A 24,536-nucleotide genomic window follows, 5' to 3' on the forward strand; every position below is an offset into this window, starting at 1 on the left:
AACGAAGTTTGTAGACGCCAACACTCTAAAAAAAAAAAAGGGGTATCACCTTACACCCCTTTGTTCCATATAATACACCCCCAATTTTCAGTTCGACGTGCAGCGCCCTATAATCGAACAGACGGCCCCACATTTTATGAGGGGCTTGATAACGGTGCGATATAGCTCTTTCAATAGCTAAAGTTTAAATCAAAGACCACATAAAGAAAACACTAAGTTTTTGCGGTAGGGCCAAAAAAACCCCAATTAGATTTTTTTTTTTTTTTTTTTAGTCAGTAGCACGTACTTTATACCTATTTTAATAAGTCTTATTACACGGCAGTCAAGCCTCTCGTGAAAGTTAGTAAATTCAGATCGACGTCAGTTCGCTGTACGTCGAACTGAAGTTTTGGGGTGTATTATATTGGACAAAAGAGTGTAATATTACACCGTTCTTTTTTTTTTTTTTTTTTTTGACTGAGACTGATGGGTGTTCCGCTAAACAAATTTTAAACCTACCTTATTTCTAAAGATAATTCGGGAGAAACGAAATTTGCCGCAAGTTTGGAGCGCTGGGTGTTTATTTGCTTGCTGCTCTGAGCTTGGGAGTACCGTTAAATTTTGCTATATTTATCGGAGAGTGGCCCGCTTTGTTTAAAGCGGAAGCGCTTCCCGCTAAATTTAGTTGGAATTTGGAAGAATATATTCCGTCAAATTTATCGGGTCACGTGTATTTTTGCGCTAAACTTTTTTTGATAAAATTTTGGCTCTAAGTACATGCTGCGCCAACGAAAAAAAAAAAAAAAGAGGCGTACAAGGTAAGGTTTTGTTGAGTTCACCGTACAGCAAATTCGTATGACCCCATTATAGTGTCCGATCTCCAAATAAAAGACCACGACGAGGGTTTCCTCATTCTTTTTAAACAAAAACGAAAATTTTATGGTTTTCAAAGCCATATCAGTTTCGTATTTTCGTTCCATTGGTTGCCTTGTTTTTGAGAAACATGTTGTCACACAAAGGTCGCTCGTGGAAGCACATTGTCAGCCTCGCTAACCGGAGAGTCCTTCGCGGGCTTCTTTCTATGAGATAGTCAAAAAATCTGAAAGGCTTGTCAGGTTCTGGTGTTTGCTAGTCGTACTTTTATTTGTATTTAGCAGCGAGGGCAATTCGTGCCTGTAAAAGTAATAGTTTTGTGTGTATGTTTAGACAGCGGGGAAGTTGGCTCTAAATGGGCGCCTGGTGTCTCATCTGTATAGGTGAGAAATTCCGCCAGTGCAGTACGACTGCTAGCCCGGGGTCTTGAACGTGCACCACGCAGTAGTGATACACGGCCGCACGCCGGTACGATGCTGATCCAGATCGAAACGGGCAGGAGTGGGTATTGAGCCCAGGGTTCTTCAGCGAGAGCTTTCGCTCCACGTACTCCGAGCTGGTGTGCGCTAGCCCACTCCGCCACCGATCCCCCGCTATGATACTCATCCTGATGATAACTGGCAGGAACGGGTATTGTACGCCGAGATCCCTGGTTATGCGGCGCGTCCTTTCGGACTCCGTATTGCGAGCTGCGGTGCGCTAACACGCTCGTCCAACGATCCCCCCATGCCCATGAATGCGCATGAATGCGTTCAAAAAGCGAGGCGTTATTAACGACACAAAATATTGGAGGGCGGCTACCGTTCATGAAAAGGGGCACATTCAGAGTAAAGAGAAAATAACTCGTTACTATTGAGCTAAATTAGCTGGATTATTTTTTATCTCAGTAACGAGCAGCGTACATGGCATCGTGAGCGAGTAACAAGCAGTGTTCGCAGTAAAACGTTATGAGTAACGTCGCTGCTAGTAACGCCGTTACTTTTTTTTTGGTAACGTGTAACGTACTCGTTGCTTTTTAAATGGGTAATGGGTAACGCAATTGCATTACTTACTTGGAATAACGGGTAACAGAGTTGCGTTACTTTTTACTGTTTTTCCCGGAGACTTGGAAAAATTTACGCTTCAATTTGTTCGTGTTTCTAGGCGCCAAGCCCTGTACATTTTGGGTGTTTTGGGCGTTTTTTTTTTTCCTTTTTTAGATTTTCTTGTGAATATTTAGGTGAAACCGAAAAAAAGTTAAACTATAATTATGTTCAGTTTCTGCATGTACATAATTCTTCTTAAAATATGGAGCTTATGCATAGCTGTAACATTAAAAGAGCGAAATGTCTTAATTCTTAATTTAAAAATGTAACGCAAAAGTAACGTGCGTTACTTTTCATCAGTAATGGTAACGCGTTCCTTTTATTTGCAAGTAACGAGTAATTAGTTTCGTTACTTTCTTTCGGTAACGTATAAAACAATGTTAACAAATCATAAAATTTAGTTCCTTTTTTTACTAGCGTGTACATATTTGCTTTGCAGTCATAAAATTCCAACATCGTGTTCAAGCCTGCTGTTCGGCAGCTGTAGTTTTTTTGTTTTGTTTTCTCACAGTAAAGACGATTCGTGTTTGAATTCATTGTACGCTTGTTTTCCATCCGCAGTGCCGTCGCCGGGGCTGGGTGACGAACAAGAGTACCGTCTCACGCGGTACCTCATGTCCAACTACGACCCCGCAGTTCGGCCTTCATTCAACTCGTCGCTGCCCCTCAGAGTGGACCTGGAGCTCGTCCTGCTACAACTGCTCCAAGTTGTAAGTACCAAACATCCACAAGAATGCATCGCGGCCGTCTCGTATTTGGGATTCTTGACGCCTTCTGGTTGTGTTCGTGGGTTTGTTGACGTCAATACTACGTACCTTTTTCTTTTAATGTTCCCTTCCACAAAACGGCAACTAACATTGGACGCACGTTCCTAATTAATTTGTCGTTAGAATTAGGGAACCAGGGAACCTCGCGCTTTATCGTGGTGTGGCATGCTTAGCGAGCATAATTATAACCTAACTGTAACCGTATTTGGCTGTTTGTTTGTTTTTTTAGCACAAGCCTAATTGGAGTTTAGTAACCACTTTTTATCAAGAAATTCGCCGATTTTTTTGTTTTTATTCTTTTTACCCTACGGCAGTTCATTTCAATGTGGCTACGGACGTTTGTAATTAGAAGTTATCAATATCCGCTGTATTGCGAATATTTCTTTAGAATGCCTGTTTGAATCACATACAGTTCGCGGCTGTAGCCATTTCTAAGTTCTATCATTCCGTTTGCATAGCTAAAACGCAGGCAAGGTTGGATTATCCGGGGTACAATGAATTCAAATGAACCGGGCCCAGACTTGGAGGAGCGCCCCCCGTCCTTGATATTCTAAACAAAAGAAGGGCGGCTATCGTAATTTAAATTGCAAAATACAAAACCTAGCTAGCTCTCAGCCAGAGATCAACTATGATAGCAACTAACAAACAAACATTGCCAATTGAATTGAAGGATCGTGGGTAGACCTCAAGGCAGCTTGCTCTGAGGTCTACCCCTTATCCTTCAATCAGAGCCAATCAGAGCTCGGTGTCGTTCTGACGTCACCAGAACCTCTACAAAAAAAGCAGACGAACTTGCGCTCTGGGTACTCCGTTTCAGCTTAAGTCCAGTCGCAGCCGACGCTACGAGGTAGTGGGACCACACAATCAGCGTCAAAAGCATACCTCATAAGGTCTTTTTATGTTTAGGATTGGTTCGGCGATGATAGAACACGTGCAAAAATACAACGATGATGATGATAATAATAAACACCAATATGGTGCGCTTTTGACGCTGTCTGTTTGGTCCCGGGGGGATTGGTGGCCGAGTGGTCTAGCGCACACTAGAGCCACTCGATATGGCAGCGTAGCTGCCAGAGTAGCGCCACGCTTTTCCCTGTGCCGCCTCTCACCGCGATTGGTCACACGCGGTACCATAGCAACGAGCTGGCTCGGTTTCCTTAACAACCGAGTGACTACTCGTTACGTGACCTCGCAAGAGCCGTGATGTCACCGGTAAGATGGCAGCGCCCAGAGCTGGTGGATACGAGTTTGTTCGGTGCGCGGTAGTCGTAATGTGCCGCTGCTTGCCGACGATTTCGGACTTCTTCGTGCTCTCTGACGCAGGTATAACGTGAAGATCTGAAAGAATGTGACTTTATACCTTCTCTGTGCAAGATCGCTCTGGATATTAGCACCTGTGCGACAGCATCAGTCATTTCGTCGTAGCGGTGCTCGTATTCCTGGATGTGTTCGAGGATCGATAAGACATTTTGGATGCAATTTTCGCATACTCCTAGCCTTGTTTGAACGTTGGAATGTCTGAGAATCAATGCAAATTGTATGCGTCGCATGTTGGACCTTGGGGAAGTTGTTTCAGCCCCAGGTAACCGCGTAGTCACAAACTTTTAGCGAGGAAGCTCCTGCGATCTTTACGTTTTGTACTAATCAGCGATCTTACGATATAGCTTTTAGGATAACATTTTCGCATTTTCTAGCTCCTTTTGAATTTGGAATTTCTGAGAATCGAAACGAAAGATATACGTCATGTGTAGGGCCTAGGGGAAGTTGTTTCAGCCCTGGGTCACCGAATAATCACAGCAATTTTAAGCGAGGAAGCGCCTGCGGCCTTTAACTTTTTGTACTAATCGACGATTTTACGAATTGACAGTTCTGAACACTTTGATAAACGTCCTTTCGTTGCAATAGCTTGCATTTAATCGCAGTGTTTTTTTTTTTTTTTTTTTTTTTTTAAGTGACAAGTTGTCGTTTGCTCCGATGACGTATATGAAATGACCTGCTCTATAAGAATGCATCAACACACACTATGAAATTTATATCTCAGAGGTGTGTTCGTCTTTGTAATAACAAGTTACAGAAAATTATTTTTTACGAGTGTAATATTCATTTTCTGTAGCTGGGCCTGTTTTGTACTCATTAATGTCCGTGTGCCATGATGCTATCATCATGTGTGTATGGTTCTAAATACCCTCTTTGCAATGCCTACAAAAGCCAAAATGACGTCGGCCGACCCCAGCTCACGCATTTGACACGAAAACTGCGTCACTCGCTCGTCAACAATCAATTCGTCGATGAATATTTGAATTCGCGTTCGTGGCCAATGAGTGCACATGAGTGCACATGAGTGCCCTTGCGAATGACAAGTTCTGTGGTGTGCTTAAAAAGCACGGTGGAAGCTTGGGGTCATCGCACCGGTGTCCTAGCATGTCACGACCGCGTGATTCCACTGTTCTCTTTTGAGTTCAGGATTAAAGCTAAGGAAGAAGTTAAAGAATCCTTTCATGGCCCCTTTAACACGGGTATGCGTGCTACACCAGATAAAAATATTGACATTTTGCATGCCGGTAAACTTCCGGACGACCACTTGGCCTGTCGGCAAGAACATCTCATATCCGGCGTCCGTCTCTTTTGATGGCGTTAACAATCCTCTGTGAAAAACGACGACGACGAGGCGATGTGGAACATGTAGCCCATGTCAAGTTCCCGATTCAAGATCGAAGATTCCCAATTCGACCCCGCGGAATCTACAGAAAAGCAGCAGGGAGTTGAGTGGAGATCATCGACAACCTAGAAACTGAAACTTCCGACCCAACGATCACTTTCGGGTGAGCAATCAGCCCTCGATCACTGGCCACACCGGCCCACCAAGCTAAGCCTGGCAGCTGCACAGCTGTGCAGCGAGGCCTAACGCCAACGGAGCTTCACCCGGGACGGCCCAGGGCGTACCCGCACATCTATAAGAGTCCGCACCGCCGATAGCGCTCACCTATTCATCATGGACGTGCAGGATTCTTCAACTTCGCGAACAACGGAGTGGAAACTCGCCACGCCGGCACCAAGACAGATCAAGGCGACGACGGTTGTGCTGAAGCTGACGAACAACGAGCACCTCGCCTCGATAGGCCTCGCCGCACTAACCAACGCCCTCAAAATGGCGGCAGCCCTCACCAAACAAGAGTGTGCAGACACCTTCTTCAAACTCCGAGCGCCGCAGAATCTCCTCATCGTGGACAGTTACAGAGCCACGGCAGTACAAAAAATCCTGACAACGCAACGAATTCAAGTAGTGGGCACTACACACTTCATCAGCTCATACCTGGCGAACGCGGCAGAAAACGCGAGAGGAGTAATTCACGGCATCCCGCTGGACGCAACTGACGACATCATTAAGGAGAACCTTAGAGTACAGAACCGAACGGTCTTGGGATTCAGGCGACTCGGTACGACGAAACCGATTCTCATCACCGTGAAGGGCCCGTCGCTTCCAAGGTACGCCATATACGACTCGGGAGTGTACCGCATGTACCCACCGCGACAACGGAATAGGCAGTGTGCGCACTGCCTCAGTCTCGAACATAACTCGGACGTATGTCCGTGCAAAAATGACTACATACGCTGCACAGCATGCGGAAAACAATTCCCGCCGCAACAAAATCCAAACGAGACGCCGCACGATTGCGAGCTGCGATGCGCCAACTGCAAAGGTGATCACGCCGCCACGGACCCGCAATGCCCAGCCAAGCAGGCGGTAGCGGAAGCTATAAAGGAACGCTTCGAAGCACGTCAAGCACGTCAAGCAAGAGCCCACCAACTGAACACGAAACCATCATCAGACACAAACCCGAAGCAGAACCCGCAGGAATGGCCGGACATCCCAATAAGCAACAGGTTTGAGCTACTAGATGCCCCATCGCGCAGCCTCAGCAGAGGCAGGAGCCGCAGCCGAAGCTACAGCAGGGGTAGGGGATCCAACACTGCCAAGCAAAATGTGACCCTCGACAAACGAGTCAGAAGCCGCAGTAGGGCAAATCAAAGAAAACCCCAACATCTACAACACGACCAACAAAAACGGACCAGGTTCCAAGAACCCTCACACAACCCGTGGTTCCAGAAACATGCATCCAGAGCACATGGCCAAGGAGGACAAACAACAGGAGCCCACCAGGAAAATAACAGTAGCAGTCACCCACGGGTGGTCCCGAACATGCAGGGAGTGGCACGGCCTCACAACCCTCTCCCTCCTCACTAACGGTTCTAAAACCCGCCACAATACAAGCACCAAGCCCACCGCCCTCGCAAGAATACCAGCAAACCAATACAAATGACTACACCGAACTACGCCAAAAGATATCCACTATAATAGCAGAGTCCATACCCACCATCTTAACCGCACTTGCCCCGATGCTCCAACAAATGATCCAACTGGCGCTAGCACCAATACAAGCAGAACTAGCGGCCCACCAGGAGCAACTCAGACCACACAAGCGCGCCGCTATGCCCGCACCCGTCAACGCGAACATGGAACAACATTACAATGAATAACACAAACGCGGGACAACAATCAAACCCGCCACACAACAGCACACCAACGACGTACCAAGCAAAAACAACCTCAAGAGACAAAAACGACGAAATAATCATATGGCAATGGAATTGCAGAGGGTTCCGACGAAAGAGGAGTCACCTCTTGCAACATATGCAAATAATTGGAACACAACCGGACATAATAGTCCTGCAGGAAACAAACGGAGCTCGCGCCATACAGGGGTACGACATGTACACGCAACCGAGTATCCAACACAATCAACGGGTTACCGGGCAGAACGTGATGATAACCCCTACTATGGTAGCCACGTACATCAGGAGACGAGATGCCGGCCTTCCCTCTATACAGTATGATACAACGGCAATCAACACACCCACAATGGAGCATGTGGCAACCAGCACACTTCTGGGAGAGCAAAGGCTACATATAATCAACAGTTACTGGCTACCTAACCAACCTACTGCACGCCTCCCGCCCCTGGACATGAAACTAGGACCCAACAGAGATAAGGACACGGTGGTAACGCTGGGGGATTTCAATTGTCAACACCCATCCTGGGGATATACGGTCACGTCGCCACTAGGAAGAAAGTTACAGAATTTCTCAACCAATCAAGGTATGACCCTCCTAAATGACACGACGCAGCCAACGCGCACTGGTGGACCGCACCAAACGGACACCTCTCCGGACTTAACATGGATTCAGGGCCCACTCAGGGCGACGCGGGAGAACACAGGAGACGCGCTCGGCAGCGATCACCAAATAATAGAAATAAAAATCACTCCAAGGAAAAGGGGACGGAAAGAACGTCTCAGAACGACGAAGCTGACGGCATGGCACAAGGTCAGAGAGGAACTCCAAGGGGTGGATTGGAAGCACCTCGGATGCAAAGATTGGACAGAAGCGATCCAAGAGACGGTCAACCGTCACACCAAACACATTGCGAACACAGAAGACCACCCAACGGTCGATCAACACCTAATGACTCTATGGACCAAGCGACGAAACCTCACAAAACGCCTCAAAAAGAGAAAGAACAACAGAACCCTCAAGGCGAGAATACTGGCCTTAACTCAGGAGAGCCAGGAATACGCGGAAAAATTGGCCAGCCAAAACTGGATGCAACTCTGCGATGACATGAACGGTCAATTACACACGGTCAGAGCCTGGCACATATTACGCGCGATCATGGGGCACCGTAAACCCAGGAACACGCTCAAGAAACTTATGCTGAGCACAGGAGCCACCGTGAAGGACCTCAAAGGAGAAATCAGGGACACATTCTACCCAGACGAAACGCAGACAATGGCACAGCAATTACCAACGGCAGAAACCCGCTTAGATCGAGAAGTCCAAACCGCGCAAGAAAGCGAAGAGATCAAAGGAATAGACTCGGACTTCACCGATGCAGAACTACAAACGGCCTTATTCCAGCTGAAGCGCAACACGGCGCCGGGGCCGGACAAAATAACATACGGAATGCTCAGAAACATCCCTGACAACAAGCTCGACGAGCTCCTGCGACACATCAACGAGGTGTGGGCGACGGGAGAGCTACCAGAAGAATGGAAAGAAGCGCACGTAATCATGCTTCCCAAACCAGGCAAACTTCCCCACACGCCAGCAAACCTCCGACCCATATTCAAGACGTCATGCATGGGGAAACTAATGGAAAAGATGGCATTAAACAGGCTAGAATGGCACTTGGAAGCCACGAATCAGCTGGCGCACACCCTAGTGGGGTTCAGAAAGCACGTCAGTACATAAGACGTAGCAAAAATGATCAAAGAACAGGTGTACGACAACCCCAGCACGGTTCAACAGCGCACCATAGTTGCGGTGGACCTAAAAAGAGCCTTCGATAACGTCACGCACGAGGCTATCCTCAGAAACCTTCGCGAAACGAACCCTGGAAATAGAATGTACAGCTACGTAAAGAACTTCCTCAAGGACAGAACGGTGAGAATACTGGATCCTGAGGGTCAACCCTCTGAACCGTATCCCCCATGTAGAGGAACACCACAGGGCTCCATACTATCGCCGATGCTCTTTAATATAACAATGAAGAACCTCCCGACTAAACTCAATGCCATCCCAAATCTCCACCACGCTATATACGCGGATGACATTTCCATCTGGTGTACGACAGGCAACCCGGGACAACAAGAAGAAACGATACAAACGGGGCTAAACATCATCCACGAACACGCAAACGCCATAGGGCTCCAGTGCTCACCGGACAAATCGGAATATGTTGTAGTCATAAACCACACACGACAGAAAATGGCAGAGGAACAGCGTAAACTTATGAGCCTCCAGATAGGAGGCACGTTAATACCCCGTCGGCCAGCTATAAAAATACTAGGATTTATCTGGCAACAGGACGGCAAAAGCGCGGAGTGGACCGCAAAGACGGTAAAACAACTCAATCAGATCTACAACATGATAGCACGTATCACGCATTACAATCGCGGAATGAAAGAGCACGAACTCAGGAAAATAGTTGAAGCGACGGCGTAATCCAGAGTCATGTACTCCATACACACAACTAACCCAAACGCAAAAGAGGAAGATTAAAGCAGTGCTGCGGAAATGTCACCGTCTAGAACTAGGAACGCCTAAGTACGCAGCAACTGCACTAGTAAACGCCACAGCTATCCACAACACCCTTGAGGAAAAATCCGAAATCCAACAAGAGGCTCAGAGACACAGACTGACCACATCCCAACAAGGGCGGAAAATCTTGAGCAGTCTTGGATACACAACTGAGCGACTCCCAGAGATCCCCACCCGGCCACCACCGTGGGAGTCCATCCCACATCTTACAGTACGCCCCATCCCCAAACATATGCACCCAGAAGTAGACTCAGAAAGAAGAAAGAGCAGAGCGACGCATCTAAAAGACCCTTGCCATGACATCTACTACACGGACGCAAGCTTCACAAACAGTAATGCCACCGCCGCATCGGTGGGTCCCAAAGGCCACGTCGTCAGGCGTCATGCCAACGTCCCATCGGTGACAGCAGCCGAAATACAGGCGATCGCCGAAACCGCAACCCTCCACTCACACACAACGAATGAGCTCACGATTAGAACGGACAGCCAGGACGCGCTCAGGGCTTACGCTAAAAACGACTTACCTGAACACATATTAGGACTCCTCACCCAATACATGACCAATCACCCCCACTTGCGCATCTACCTCGAGTGGGTACCAGGCCACCAGGCAATCGAAGGGAACGAAAGGGCGCACGCCCTGTCTCGAGATAACACAGAACCGAGCGTACCAATCGGTTGGCCGCAGGCCTACGACCCAAGAGAAGACAGAGCGGAGCAGAGAAAAAAACGAAGGACCTTCCTCAAGGAGATGAGAGAGGAGCAACGCAAATTTCCCACTCCACTACACAGTACACCGCGCAGACAAGCCACGTTCATACGGCAAGCACAAACAAACTCACTCCCGTGTGACATGACGCTACACTACATACACAACCTCGGAGGACTGCCCAGATGTCAAGTGTGCGGAGCACAACCTCCCGATAATAGGCGTACATACTGGGAGTGCCCGAGGACACAGAACTCGCCATATATTTTTGAAGAAACTCAGCTACCACTCCACATCCCCCACACGTGGGAGAGCTGGGCAGCACCGCCACAGGACCTGCAAGCTACCTTATGGAAACAACTGCAAAACCATGTCGAACATGTCCTCGGATTAACATCATGCAACAACAACGAGCATGCAAGCTAGGACGGACATTTCTCGTAACCTGACTACAAACACCATATAGAAGCGGTAAAACCAAAAAACGCGGCTCGGACAATGAGCTGCTGTAAATAAAGTATGTTCCTTCCATCCTTCCTCTGTAGACCACCGTGCTGTCCTTCTTGGTTTAATCCCGTCGACTGTTCATCGCCCAACACGAGGGTGATACCGTCGTCGACATCGCTCCCCGCCAGTCGGTGAGATAATCTCATCTTGAATGAATGATTGGGTCTTGAAGAAGTATGGTGCTAAGCATACATTCTCTTACTATGGGGCAGTCGAGCAGCAGTCATGTCCCAAGGCAATCGTCCTGTCGTGGCCGGCGTAATCGGATTTTGTTCCATAGGAGCGAAGTCCGAAAGTACAAGGACGGCACGTTCGTCCCACAAAGCCGCCGCCATTACGGCGGCGCGGAAAACCACTCGCCTTGTCCGTGCACGCTGCAAATCGTTTCATTTCGCAGAAGAAACAGGCACCGCTCCTCCGGAGGCCCGTGCCGTACCGCCATGCAAAGCGTCTTTTAGGTCTTTTACCACTTTTTAATTAACGAATGGAGATATCAGATAGATAAAGGTTGCCGCCCGGCGTCGCTAGCAGTACGGTTACCATAGAAACCTCCCAGGCCCAAAATGGAGATCACTATAGGCGCTTCTGACGTCGTGTATCTAGACAATTTTGCGTCGTGTCGCTACTCTGGCAGCTACCCTGCCATATAGAGTGACTCTAGCGCACACCAGCTCGGAGCACGTGGAGCGAAAGCTCGCGCTGCAGAACCCAGGGATCCTGGGTTCGAGCCCCACCCCTGCCCGTTTCGATCTGGATGTGCATCGTACCGGCGTGCGGTCGTGTATCACTACTGCGTGATGCACGTTAAAGACCTCGGGCTAGCGGCTGTACCACACTGTCTAAAAGCTGGGAGACTCGTCGCCCCTGTGAGGCAGACCAAGTTCTAGGCTGTAAAAACATACACACAACCCAATTTTTGATTGGTTCCATCAGCTCGCGGCATTGGCTGCTCTGGACTGAAGATGAAACGTAGTATAGGCACTTGTCTAATCGTTCATTGGTTGGTTTGACTTATACTTCCGCGGGCGTTTCCTCTAAACTTTAGGATGTCACGAAAGGTGAAGTCACAAGATGCTTGGCGTCGGAAAAGATTAGTTTACTCAAAAACAAGTGCACAAAATGTCCTGTCCAACCCCAAGTACCATTTGCTGCAGTAGTTTTCTCCATAGAGTTATTATAATGTACGCTACAGAGGTTAAAACGGCGCTATTGTCTACGCAACTTCCGGGACGCAAATTGAAGTAGGCAGCAACCAGTCTACTTTTGCGGTGCTCCTGTGCACTCATATGTGGGAAAACGCGCGTTCATTTTGTATTTTCGCCGAAAAATAACACGGAAGACTTTTGTTATTTGGGTCGTACCTAATGGTATGTATCATCGAGATCAATTGAAATGCGAACAGTGCCGAAACGTCGAGCCCACTACCGGTGCAACTTTAAAGCTTGGGTTGTGTTTGGCGAGGTTCAAACACATTGAAGTGGAACGCACAACCCCGTAGCACCCTACTTCAATGTGCTTGAACCTCGCCAAGCGAAACTCAAGCGTGAAAGCTGCGCCGGTAGTGAGTTCGAAGTTTCGACACTGTTCGCATTTCATTTAAACCCGATGGTACCTTTAATAACATTGTAAAAATGTAATTGCTTTAGCTAGCGCACTTTTCTTCATCAGTGAACTATGTTTAACTTCGCTATATTTCAGGCCAAACTTCTGTTCCACAGCAGGTGTGTAAACCCAAGCGAGGATTCTAATCAAAATAGCAATCGAAAAGAATGTACAGTGTCTTCATGTAGAGGGTGCATCACTGCGAGCGGTTAAAAACATTCGAAATACAAAAAGAATAAAGTCCGTGGGCTAGGAAAGGTGTCCTTTTTTAAATTATTATTTCCGATGCCGCGCAGTTTTTATCAGGCACTTGTTCTAAACAATTCAGAGCGTGCGGGTGATGCCTTCAACGTAGAAGAATCATCTTCGCACAGAGCAGAAGGAATGAAGCGGGACTTATATAAGACTATATATTATGTGGCCTTCAATTTATTTTGATAATACATGCACAGGAAGTTGCTGACCCATTGTTACTGCGTACCTCTTCCTGTCTCTCTTGGTTTCCCAGATGTCATTTTCTTATTTTTATTTATTTATTTATTTATTTATTATTTTTCATTTCGGGTATTACACAGCGCCCCTGAGGGCATTAAATCAAAGAGATACGTCGGGCGCTACAACCTAAATAAAGTATCAAAGAAACGAGAGCCATCATTTTCTGAGACTAGCTCTTCAGGGAGTTCGTTCCAGCGCTGAATAGTGCTTGGAAAGAAAGAGTGCTCGAAGATCTCAGTTTTTGCTGAGAGAGACCTAAATTGTTTGAGTGATCACGTCTGCGAGAGATAAATTGGGGCTGAAGTAAATACGTCTCCTTATCGATGCCGGAACGTTCGTAGTGAATTTAATGTAGAAGTTTTAAACAGAAGCATTGACGGCGAGTTTGCTGAGGATGCCACTTAGTTATCGGTACCAGTGTGTTAAAATAAATAAAAAAACAATCGGATCTTAGGAAACAGACTGCCGGTGTACCGCAAGGGAGCATTTTGGGACCACTTCTTTTTAATCTATACATAAATTACATCGTAAATATTGATCAAAATGTGAGTCTCATTATTTACGTTGATAATACCAGTATATTCTATTCAGGTGATGATACTGATCAGATTATAAGTGCCGCAAATATTTTTTTGGAAAAGTTAAATGCCTGTACAAATTCAAATTCATTAAAAATAAATGGCAGTAAGAAAAAAGCCGTATTATTTAAATCACGAAATATAAACTGTTTCTACACGTCCATTCTTTCTCTTGGAACACAGAGATATAGTTGAAAGCGTAAAAGTTCTCGGAAATATATTTAATCAATACGTGTCATGGGACGAAACTGTACAACAGACATGTCAAAAATTATCAAGAGTTGTAGGTATTATGTACAAATATCGCCACATCATCCCGATTTGGGTTATGCTTGTTATATATAATTCCCTCTTCTACTCAAAATATAATTATTGCTTCTCGGTATGTGGGAATACTGCCGCGCCCAGGGCTGAGAAAGCAACGCTCAGTCACGGACCTCCAGAAAGTTCTCGTTTATTCATGTACCGCATGTAACTTCTGTCATTTATTCCTGCTTTTGTTTTCTAGAAAGTGCGTGTTCATTCTCGCCCGATCACGCGACGCTCGAGCCGCTTTCGCCGAATCTTCGAGATAGCGACGCACTCTAGATAAGAGGCCGCCCGCGACCTTGTCGAGTCAGTTTCGCCTCAGCGTTCGACCTTGCTGCTTCGCCGCCTTCGACGCCCGCGACGCTCTGTTGTTATTTTTCTATTTCCTTTTATTTTTGGCACAAGTTCGCCACATTAAACGTCTATTTCTTTCTGTGTATTTATTGTTTCTTTTGGTCACCACCCGTGACATTTTGGTGGAGGTGCGGGGTACCGCATGCCCCTGCCGCGTACCCCTCCGAGGGCCTGCAGTCCAAGTCCGACGCCTAGTCCACGAAGAACCAACGAAAGCACTTCCGAGATCCGGTTCAGTCGTCGCACCCAAGGCCTACACCCGGAATTCGGACCTCTGCCGCCCAAGACTAAGCAGCCAACGAGACCAACGATGGACAGCCAGTCGTCGCAGAACCGGTCCACCGCCAGCGTCGTCGTCCTGCCCGTCGCACCCCGGACTCCGACGCCTTTCCACGGGGAGATCCACGAAGACATCGAAGACTGGCTGCGACACTACGAACGTGTAGCCCGCCACAACGGATGGACGACTGAGCAGTGCCTCCACAACCTTTACTTCTCGCTTGAAGGCACTGCGAGGCACTGGTTTGAAAACCACAAAGCCTCCTTCCCCACATGGGAGTCCTGCGTCGCCGAACTCAAACGAACATTCATTAACCACCATCGTCGCCAGCGAGCAGAGGACCTGCTTCAAACAAGGGTGCAGGGCCCCAATGAAAGCCTGACCAGCTTTGTAGAGGATGTTCTGCGTCTAAGTGCCCGAGCAGACCTGGAGGCCGCTGAGGAAAAGAAACTGCGAATCCTCATGCGAGGCGTCAAGGCAGAAATTTTTGGAGGCCTGGTTCGCAATCCCCCGACGACCGTCGATGCATTTGTGAGTGAAGCCACGAACATCGAGCGCGCACTGACGGCCCGAGCAAGCCACTACCACCGACTCGCCGGCGCGCCTACTTCTCCAACCGTCGCAGCTACACTTCCGGACCTGAGCACCACCGGTGTCGACAGCCTTCGGGATATCGTCCGGGATATCGTCCGGGAAGAGCTCCGGAAGATTCTACCTGCTGCAGATCGCCCAGCCTCACTCTCACTCGCCGACGTCGTCCGAGAGGAAGTTCACCGAGCTTTCCATCCCGAGGTTGCCGTCACCGCAGCAGCACAGCAGGAGCCAGCCGTAAGCTACGCCGAAATGCTCCGCCGAGCACCATCAGCACCGCGTCCGTACATGGCGCCTCCCGGACGTGTGCTTCCAGAGCCGCAGCATTCCCGACGCCAGGAAGATCGGGCACACGTTCGTCCAGAACAAGTTGCACCAAGGAAGACCGACGTGTGGAGGACGGCTGATCGACGCCCGTTGTGCTACCACTGCGGGGAAGCCGACCATATCTACCGACGATGCCCCTACCGCCAGCTCGGCCTACGAGGGTTCGCGCCCAACGACCCTCGACCACGTCTTGGAGAGCGACCTCGGGACATCGAGGACTACCTCCGCCGCTCTTCAACTCCTGAGTCGTCTCCCCGCCGAGTATTCCGTTCGCCATCTCCCCGACGCTCGCCATCGCCCTTCCGCCGGTCTCGCCGAGACAGCCTGTCACCCATTGCGTCCCGTCGGGAAAACTAGGCGCGGCAATGCCGGGAGGTGGTGTTGCCGAAGACGAACGATGCCAAGATCCTCCAAGATCGTCGGAGCTCTCCCACTCTAACGCCGCAACGCCCCGAAACGACGTTTCTGTAACAGTGTCGAACAACCTCAACGTTATCATCGACGGCCACGACGCGACAGCACTCGTCGACACCGGAGCGTATTACTCCGTTTTGAGTGGGAGACTCTCTCGTCGCCTTCGGAAAGTTACGACGTCGTGGGATGGACCACAGATACGAACCGCCGGCGGACACCTCATCACGCCTGTCGGCAGGTGCACTGCTCGCGTTGAGATCCATGGTGAAACCTGCCCTGTCAAGTTCGTCGTTCTGCAAGACTGTTCGAGAGACGTCATTCTCGGAATGGACTTTTTGTGTGAATACGGCGCCATCATCGACCTTGGGGAGAACAAGCTGACGCTTCGGAAACCTGTTTTCTCGGCGGAAGATCCCAAAGCGAAGTTAGCTGCAGTGCGAGTCCTTACCAGCCACGTAAACCTGCCGCCGCTGTCCAGTGTCTTTGTCCCCGTCGGGACCGACGAAGCCACCTGCGGGATAGCACTGTTGGAAGGAAGCGTCCAACTTCTCCTTGGACGAGGGATTGGTATTGCAAGAGGCGTAACCGAGCTCCAGGACGGGCGTACCGTAGCCCTTGTCACCAACTTCCGGCAAGAGTCGCAGCACCTTACAAAGGGTACAGCTGTGGGCTACGTCGAGGAAATTCAGGACTCGGCCGCCATCGCCGTGATCTCAGAAGAGGCCTCTCCGACGCACCACAAGGGAACCACGCCGTCAAAGCTCGACATCGACCCATCCCTCCCAGGCCCACAACGACGACAGCTGACTGACGTTCTCGCTGAGTTCAGTGAGTGCTTCGCCACATCGTCAAGGCTACGCCAAACAGCGGTTGCGAAGCATCGAATTGTTACTGACGATGACGTGCCCCCTATTCATCAGTCGCCGTACCGAGTTTCGGTGAAGGAGAGGGAAACCATCCAGAAACAAGTTCAAGAAATGCTCGACGACGATATTATTCAGCCTTCAAGCAGTCCGTGGGCCTCTCCAGTCGTGCTGGTGAAGAAGAAAGACGGAACCCTTAGGTTCTGCGTGGACTACAGGCGGCTGAACGCTGTTACAAAGAAAGATGTCTATCCGCTTCCCCGCATAGATGACACCCTCGACCGTTTACGCCACACCCGGTACTTTTCGTCGATGGACTTGAAGAGTGGCTACTGGCAGATTGAGGTCGATGAACGGGACCGCGAGAAGACTGCCTTTGTCACGCCCGATGGACTTTACGAGTTCAAGGTGATGCCCTTCGGACTCTGTACGGCGCCGGCGACTTTCCAGCGGGTCATGGATACTGTACTAACGGGACTGAAGTGGCAGAGCTGCCTCGTTTACCTGGATGACGTCGTCGTTTTTTCGCACGACGTCGACGAGCACTTGAAACGGCTTAGGGCCGTCCTCCAAGCCATCAAGACCGCAGGGCTCACACTCAAGCCAACGAAGTGCCGCTTCGCCTACGCCGAACTTAAGTTCCTTGGTCATGTCGTTAGTAGCGAAGGAGTACGCCCTGACCCCGCGAAGACATCCGCCGTAGCCGAATTCCCTCGACCATCGGACAAGAAGGCCATCCGCAGATTCCTGGGGCTGTGCGCGTACTACAGGCGCTTCGTTCAAGATTTCGCAAAAATTTCGGCGCCCCTCACACATCTTACGAAAGACGCCGTGAAGTTTCACTGGGCAGAAGAACAAAAACGGGCGTTCGACGAACTGAAACAAAGACTTCAGACACCTCCGATCCTCGGACATTTCGACCAGCACGCCGAAACCGAAATTCACACGGACGCAAGTAACTCCGGCCTTGGTGCGGTATTGGTACAGCTACAGGAAGGCACGGAGCGAGTTATTGCCTACGCAAGTCGGACACTGTCAAAAGCGGAGAAAAATTACTCCACGACGGAAAAAGAATGTCTCGCGGTTGTATGGGCGATCACAAAGTTTCGTCCGTACATATACGGGAACCCGTTCCGGGTGGTCACAGACCACCACTCGCTCTGTTGGCTTGCAAACCTCAAAGACCCTTCAGGACGCCTGGCTCGATGGAGTCTTCGACTGCAAGAATTTGACATGACCGTAGTCTACAAGTCAGGACGGAAACATAGCGACGCCGACTGCTTGTCCAGAGCCCCCGTCGAAACGCCAGACTGTACCGACGTGGATGATGACGAGTGTTTCCTAGGTGCCGTGGATACCAACGACATGGCAGGACTTCAACGAGATGATCCGGAGCTCCGCGCCCTGATTGAGCATCTAGAAGGACGAGGAAGTACCGTTTCTCGTGTCTTTTCACGAGTCCTGCCGACCTTCGCTATTCGAAGAGGTGTACTTTATAAGAAAAATTTTGGAACCAGTAATTCGTCGTGGCTTCTGGTAGTCCCCACCAGCCTTCGAGAAGAGATTCTTCAAGCCTGCCACGACGACCCAACTTCAGGACACCTCGGTTACAGCCGAACACTAGCCCGAATACGTGAAAAATACTACTGGCCCAAGCTGCCGAAAACCGTCCATCTCTACACGCGATCGTGCCATGAGTGCCAGCGACGCAAGAAACCGCCGTCAAAGCCAGCAGGTCGTCTTCAGCCGATTCCCCCTCCAACCAAACCGTTCCAGCAAATTGGAATGGATTTGCTGGGCCCTTTTCCACCGTCGACCCTGGGAAACCGCTGGATAATCGTCGCCACAGATTATCTTACGCGTTACGCCGAGGCGAAAGCCCTTCCTTCGGGGACTGCTGTCGAAGTCGCGAAGTTCTTCATCGAGTCCATCGTCCTCCGGCATGGCGCCCCCGAAGTCCTGATCACAGACCGAGGGTCATCGTTCATGGCGCAGTTAACCCAGGAGATCCTTCGTCTAAGCCAGACGGACCACCGTCGGACAACTGCATACCATCCGCAGACAAACGGGTTGACGGAGCGGCTAAACAAGACCATCGCCGACATGATCTCCATGTACGTCGACGTGGAGCACAAGACATGGGACGAGGTATTGCCATACGTCACATTTGCCTACAATACGGCCGTACAAGAGACCACAAGAGTGACGCCCTTCCAGCTGGTGTATGGCCGGAAGGTGACGACTATGCTAGACTCTATGTTGCCGCACGATCCAGTCGACGACGGAAGCGATGACGCCCAGGTGGTTGCTCAACGGGCAGAAGAGGTCCGCCAACTGGCAAGACTACGAATTCAAGACCAGCAACATGTCGACGCCGGCCGATACAATCTTCGCCGGCGTGACGCCCACTATCAACCCGGAGACCGGGTATGGGTGTGGACACCAATACGGCGCCGCGGTCTCAGCGAGAAGCTTCTCAAGCGCTACTTTGGACCCTACAAGGTGCTTCGCCGTCTCGGGGACTTAAACTACGAAGTCCTTCCCGACGGAACCCGCCCATCTGCAAGACGTCAGCCGCGACCCGAGGTAGTGCACGTCGTCCGGCTGAAGCCGTATTACGAACGATAGGACTCTCCACTCTCGTCGACGAGTGAACTGTGGACTGTGAACTCCGGCTAGCAATTCTGCTGTCCTTTTGTTTTTTTGTTTTCCGTTTTTGTGCTGCATCGGGACGATGCACTTTTAAAGGGGGGATAATGCCGCGCCCAGGGCTGAGAAAGCAACGCTCAGTCACGGACCTCCAGAAAGTTCTCGTTTATTCATGTACCGCATGTAACTTCTGTCATTTATTCCTGCTTTTGTTTTCTAGAAAGTGCGTGTTCATTCTCGCCCGATCACGCGACGCTCGAGCCGCTTTCGCCGAATCTTCGAGATAGCGACGCACTCTAGATAAGAGGGCGCCCGCGACCTTGTCGAGTCAGTTTCGCCTCAGCGTTCGACCTTGCTGCTTCGCCGCCTTCGACGCCCGCGACGCTCTGTTGTTATTTTTCTATTTCCTTTTATTTTTGGCACAAGTTCGCCACATTAAACGTCTATTTCTTTCTGTGTATTTATTGTTTCTTTTGGTCACCACCCGTGACAATACGACCACTACAAGCATAAAACTGCTGCATACTCTACAAAAAAAGCGGTTCCTATTATATGTAATACTGAGTATAATAGTCATACTAGTTCATTATTTATTAAATTGAATATTGTACAGATTCTTAATCAGTATTATTATAAACTTTTTCTTGCATTGAAAAGATTTTTTTGCCAAAAAGAAAATATATTAATGTCTATTTTCAACCTTAGGATGAGGGAGGTTACCTATGAACCCAGGTCTGCAGACGCATGGTTAGTGCCGCACTCCAGAACGAACTACGGAAATCAGACATTAAAATATATAGTACCTCGTTTTTTTTTAAATCGCCTGAGTGAGTTGAATGTAAAAGTTTTGAATGAAACCATAAAAAATGTACGTTCCATGTTTGTGAGAGAGCGCCCCTGGAACTTGTAAACTTGGCTAAATCGATTATTTTTCCCCCTTCCCCCCTCCCCCATCTAATAATGTTTATTTTTGTGCTATAAGTGTGATGGTGAAAAAAATGAAAGGCGTTTACAAATCCCTGTAATGCCGAATTGGAGCGCAGCTCTTGAGGAGTAGGGAAGGGTACTGAGGGGGATCACGTCACCTGCGGGTAGTCACGTGACCCCGTGGGGGTCACGTGATCTCGTGGGAGGGGGGTCAACCTGGGGGGTCACGTGACCTCGGGGGGGGGGGGGGGGTCACGTGACCCCCCCCCCCTTGGTTACGCCGACGCCGACGCCGCTCAGGCTGGAAACGGGCCCCTAAGAGCTGCGCTCTAAAAGCATGTGTATGTACATGCTGTCCTCTTTCGCTGCTGTGGGTAGGCAGAGGCTGGTCAAGCAACAACTGAGTTGCTTTTTTCTCTGTCTCCCCTCTCCAAATGGAGAGAAATAAAGAGTTTGACCTTGAGTTTGAAGCTCGTCTTTCAAATCAGCCAAGCTTTGAGACCAGCTGTAGGAATTTAGAACAAACCTGGCAGATCTATTTTGAGTCCCTTATTTGCTGTTAATCAGGTACTGCTGATGGGAATTCCAGTGTTCGGAAGCATGTTCTAGGATCAACCTGATGTTAGTGAGGTACAGGTGTTTTTTTTTTTTACTTCACGTGGACGTCGTGGAGTCTCTAAAATTACGTTTGATGAGCCCTAACACTCGGTTTGCCTTAGCTGTCATGTAATCTATGTTATGGTTCCAAGAAAGATTGTGTGATAAACGTACAGTCAAATATGTTACGTGCCCACATCTAGGTTATTAACGTGGTATGTGGTAATGAGAGAGTTTCTCTCTTGTGGTGAACCTCACTGGAGGACATTTCGCTACACTCAATTTCATCCCCATGTGTGGCACCAGCTTGCTATGCTATCAAAATCCAACTCTAGGGCCATACAGTTGCCAGGAACACTTACAGCACGATAGACAACACAGTCATCTGCATACAAACGTATAGAGGATGGCACGTATATCCCCCATGCTGAATAGCGCCGTCATCCTGTTCCTGTCAACAGTGTCCGACAGTGCACTTAAATGCCTGTACAAAGCCGTTTTAACACCGTCTTTAATGCGATGAATTGAAAAAATGGCAGAACTGACCAATTATTTCGTCTGCCTGACTAAGAAACGTTGCAAGCTACCTCGTACGTACGAATTATTTGGGATATTTGCTCTAATAATCGAGCCCAGGAAAAAAACGCACTCACTTTTTCCCATAAAGTGGCATTATCGGAAGTCAATTTTCGACTGGTTACTGTCTGCTTCAATTTGCGTCAGCGCACAGGCGCCTGTCGCAAATTGAACCGCATTAACTTTTTAGTTTGATCACACCTGACCAAATCGTCATCCTATACACCAAATGAGTGTTTACAAACAAAGCCCGCTTTGGCCACACCAGGTGTGGGCACTGCGCGTGCGCAGAAACCAAGTTCGGAAGGAGTGAAGCGCCTGCGCATGCGCAGTACCGACAGCAGCGCCACCGCACTGGCGTGACGTCAGTGAGTTGAGATGGTTTACTGTTTTACTTCAAGTACGACCGCAGTCGATGCTGCGATACGGTGGAGCCAATCAGGCCGCACCAAAAATGTTATCGTCACAACGCTCGTTTCTTCTTTTCTTTTAGGGGGGGGGGGTTCGCCATTAGGGCTAAATCAGTGACACACGGGAAAATGCACAGAATGACGGCGCCATTACTCCGCATGATTGAATTCGTCGGTATTCGTCGGTGACAGGAAACGTACAAAGACGATGCGCGCCGTTACGATGCACTTTTGAATATACATGAATGGCTCCATCGGAGTGTGCATCAGCTGCGTTCCGACATAAGCGAAAGCGGAGTATAAAATAGGTATTGGGGTTGCCACATCTTGGTGCACCGTTTAAACTTAAAGCGATACCCTCGACGTGAACGCCATTGGCTCTTGTTATATAATCCCGTGATCGCCTAAGCCAGCCGATGGGAGTCAAGGTCCACCCGCGAGGGAGCTGGGCTGCGGCGGTGATAATATTGCAATAGACACCAGAGTTAAATATGTACCTAAAGTCTAAGCCAACACAAAATCGCTAAAGTTAGCGGGTGTGACATCGCCCGCCGAGTTTGGCGAAAGGTAACCGTGTGACTTCCGTGTATTTTTCTTATGTTGGTCGCTTTCTTTGTGTTGGTATTTTCTACATATAGACAGACATGGTAACGCATTCTTGTTCAATTCAATAAAGCGCCATATGCGAGCTGGAATCGTGCACAGCCATTGAAGCCTGCCTGTGCAGGTCGAATGCGGAGAACGCAGTTTGCGGGGACGACTCAAGTGCCTCTTCTTAAGTATAAATGAGCTCACGACGCTCTAGATATGACCTCGGAGGAGATATTTTGAAGCTATGCACATCGCCGAAAACAGCGGCATACCAAAAGTATCAAGGTTAATCTAGCAGATGTCCTCGTTATTTATAGCAGCAAGTAGATAAAGAATGTTATATACTTATAAACTAACGTCCCCAGTGTGCTGCAGCCAACAGAAACAGCTGCGTATAATGAAGCATATGGAGAAGTGAGCTAAATATAGTTACAACTTACAAGCGACGTCCTTCTGCCTTCGAAGAAAGAAAAAGAAAAGGAGATAGATGACGGCAGTTTTTAGCTCAATGCACCAACGTGACTCTCGGCAAAATGTTTTGTTCAGTAATACTACCATGCAGCGTTCGCTGCAAAAAGGAGGCGCTCGAGGCCGAGCAAACAATGTGAGATGGCGCGTCGACTCATTTTACCGGGGAGAAAATAAAAAACGCAAAAACTATAGGTTGTTTTAACTGGCTGAATGTACTTACTATAAGGTGTGTTCAGAAAAGAACGGTAATGCCTCTCTTTTTGTTTTTGTTAAGACTTTTATATGAGCTAGCAAAATACGTCCGCACATGAACACGGACAAATATTACCTTGCTCTCGTCAAAATAATATTATTAATAATAACGCGTCTGAAAGGTGGTGGAACAACGATTTTCCCAACTGCGCAAAAGCAACTTTGAGGACCCCAGTAATCAAAAATACAACTTTATATAACGTAAATAGTTCGAAAAATATAGACCGCCAGCTGGTCTATTTGAATTAGATATATTTTTTTTATTTCAAATTGCACTTAAAATAAAATAAAATGACAAATTTGGCTTCATAAGATAGCAGCATAAAGTAACAAGAAGCGTTTTTAACAGTTGTTGGGTAATTAAAATAGAAAGAGAATTTCAGCTTCCTGCAACCAAGGCTTCAGCTTCAACGCTTAGTTAATTATAAGGAGTTATAGGAAGCGTCACTCTCCGTTGAATCATTGTGATTAATCTTGAGCCGTAATATAGACCTACAAATCGGCGGAGTCCTCTTCGTAATTAAATAAACGTAAAATTAAGAGCAAAGCTTTTTGTGTCATGTAAATCATCACTCATTGATTTCGTCTTAGTCGGTATCGACCGCCTTTTTGTGTGTTCAACCTCCTCGTTTTGGTCTCCGGACCCTCACTAGTTCCCCTAGCATGCCCTGTGCTATGAGCCTTCAATTTTGTTCGTTTATCAAAACGGTTCCACATTTTTCCCCGCTTCAAGGAGGGAGAAAAGAGATCCGGGAGAAAAAGGGGGGGGGGGGGGGGGGGGGTACAACGACGTCTCTCCCGCCAAAGGCAGTGGAGTTGAGAAGGTTGCAAAATTGCAGAGGCTTCTTAGCAGTCCCACACGCTCCTAAGCTTGAAGTAGTACACATAGCTAAAAGTGGAGACGACGGAAACAAGGGACAGCTAGGGCGATTTGTTGCCCTCTCTCCTTATTTCCGTTGTCCCCAGTTTTAACTAATAAACAAGCTCGCATGTCTATTAACATGATCACCAATAAATGCAGTAGTTTATTTAGTTATTTAGTTGTTTATTCCTTACTTTCTCTTTCGTTCTGTCTTTCTTCCTTTATAGTCTTCTTTCTTTCGTTTTGTCTTTCTTTCTTTCTTTCTTTCTTTCTTTCAAATACTATGGTCCTACATAGGACTACGATAGG

At 48.5% G+C, this 24,536-nt stretch overlaps 1 protein-coding gene across 1 annotated transcript in view; it reads left to right on the forward strand.

Moving 5' to 3' along the window:
* Positions 1–24,536, forward strand: part of LOC115316492 (neuronal acetylcholine receptor subunit alpha-10) — a 686,776-nt gene that overhangs the window by 590,740 nt on the left and 71,500 nt on the right. Inside the window, exon 4 of the mRNA XM_040218145.1 lies at positions 2,499–2,647. Within this exon, the coding sequence (XP_040074079.1) occupies positions 2,499–2,647 (149 nt within the window). The remainder of the gene's footprint in view (positions 1–2,498; positions 2,648–24,536) is intronic.

The sequence above is a fragment of the Ixodes scapularis genome, unplaced genomic scaffold (assembly GCF_016920785.2).
Source record: "Ixodes scapularis isolate PalLabHiFi unplaced genomic scaffold, ASM1692078v2 PGA_scaffold0__279_contigs__length_252992795, whole genome shotgun sequence".
NCBI lineage: Eukaryota > Metazoa > Arthropoda > Arachnida > Ixodida > Ixodidae > Ixodes > Ixodes scapularis.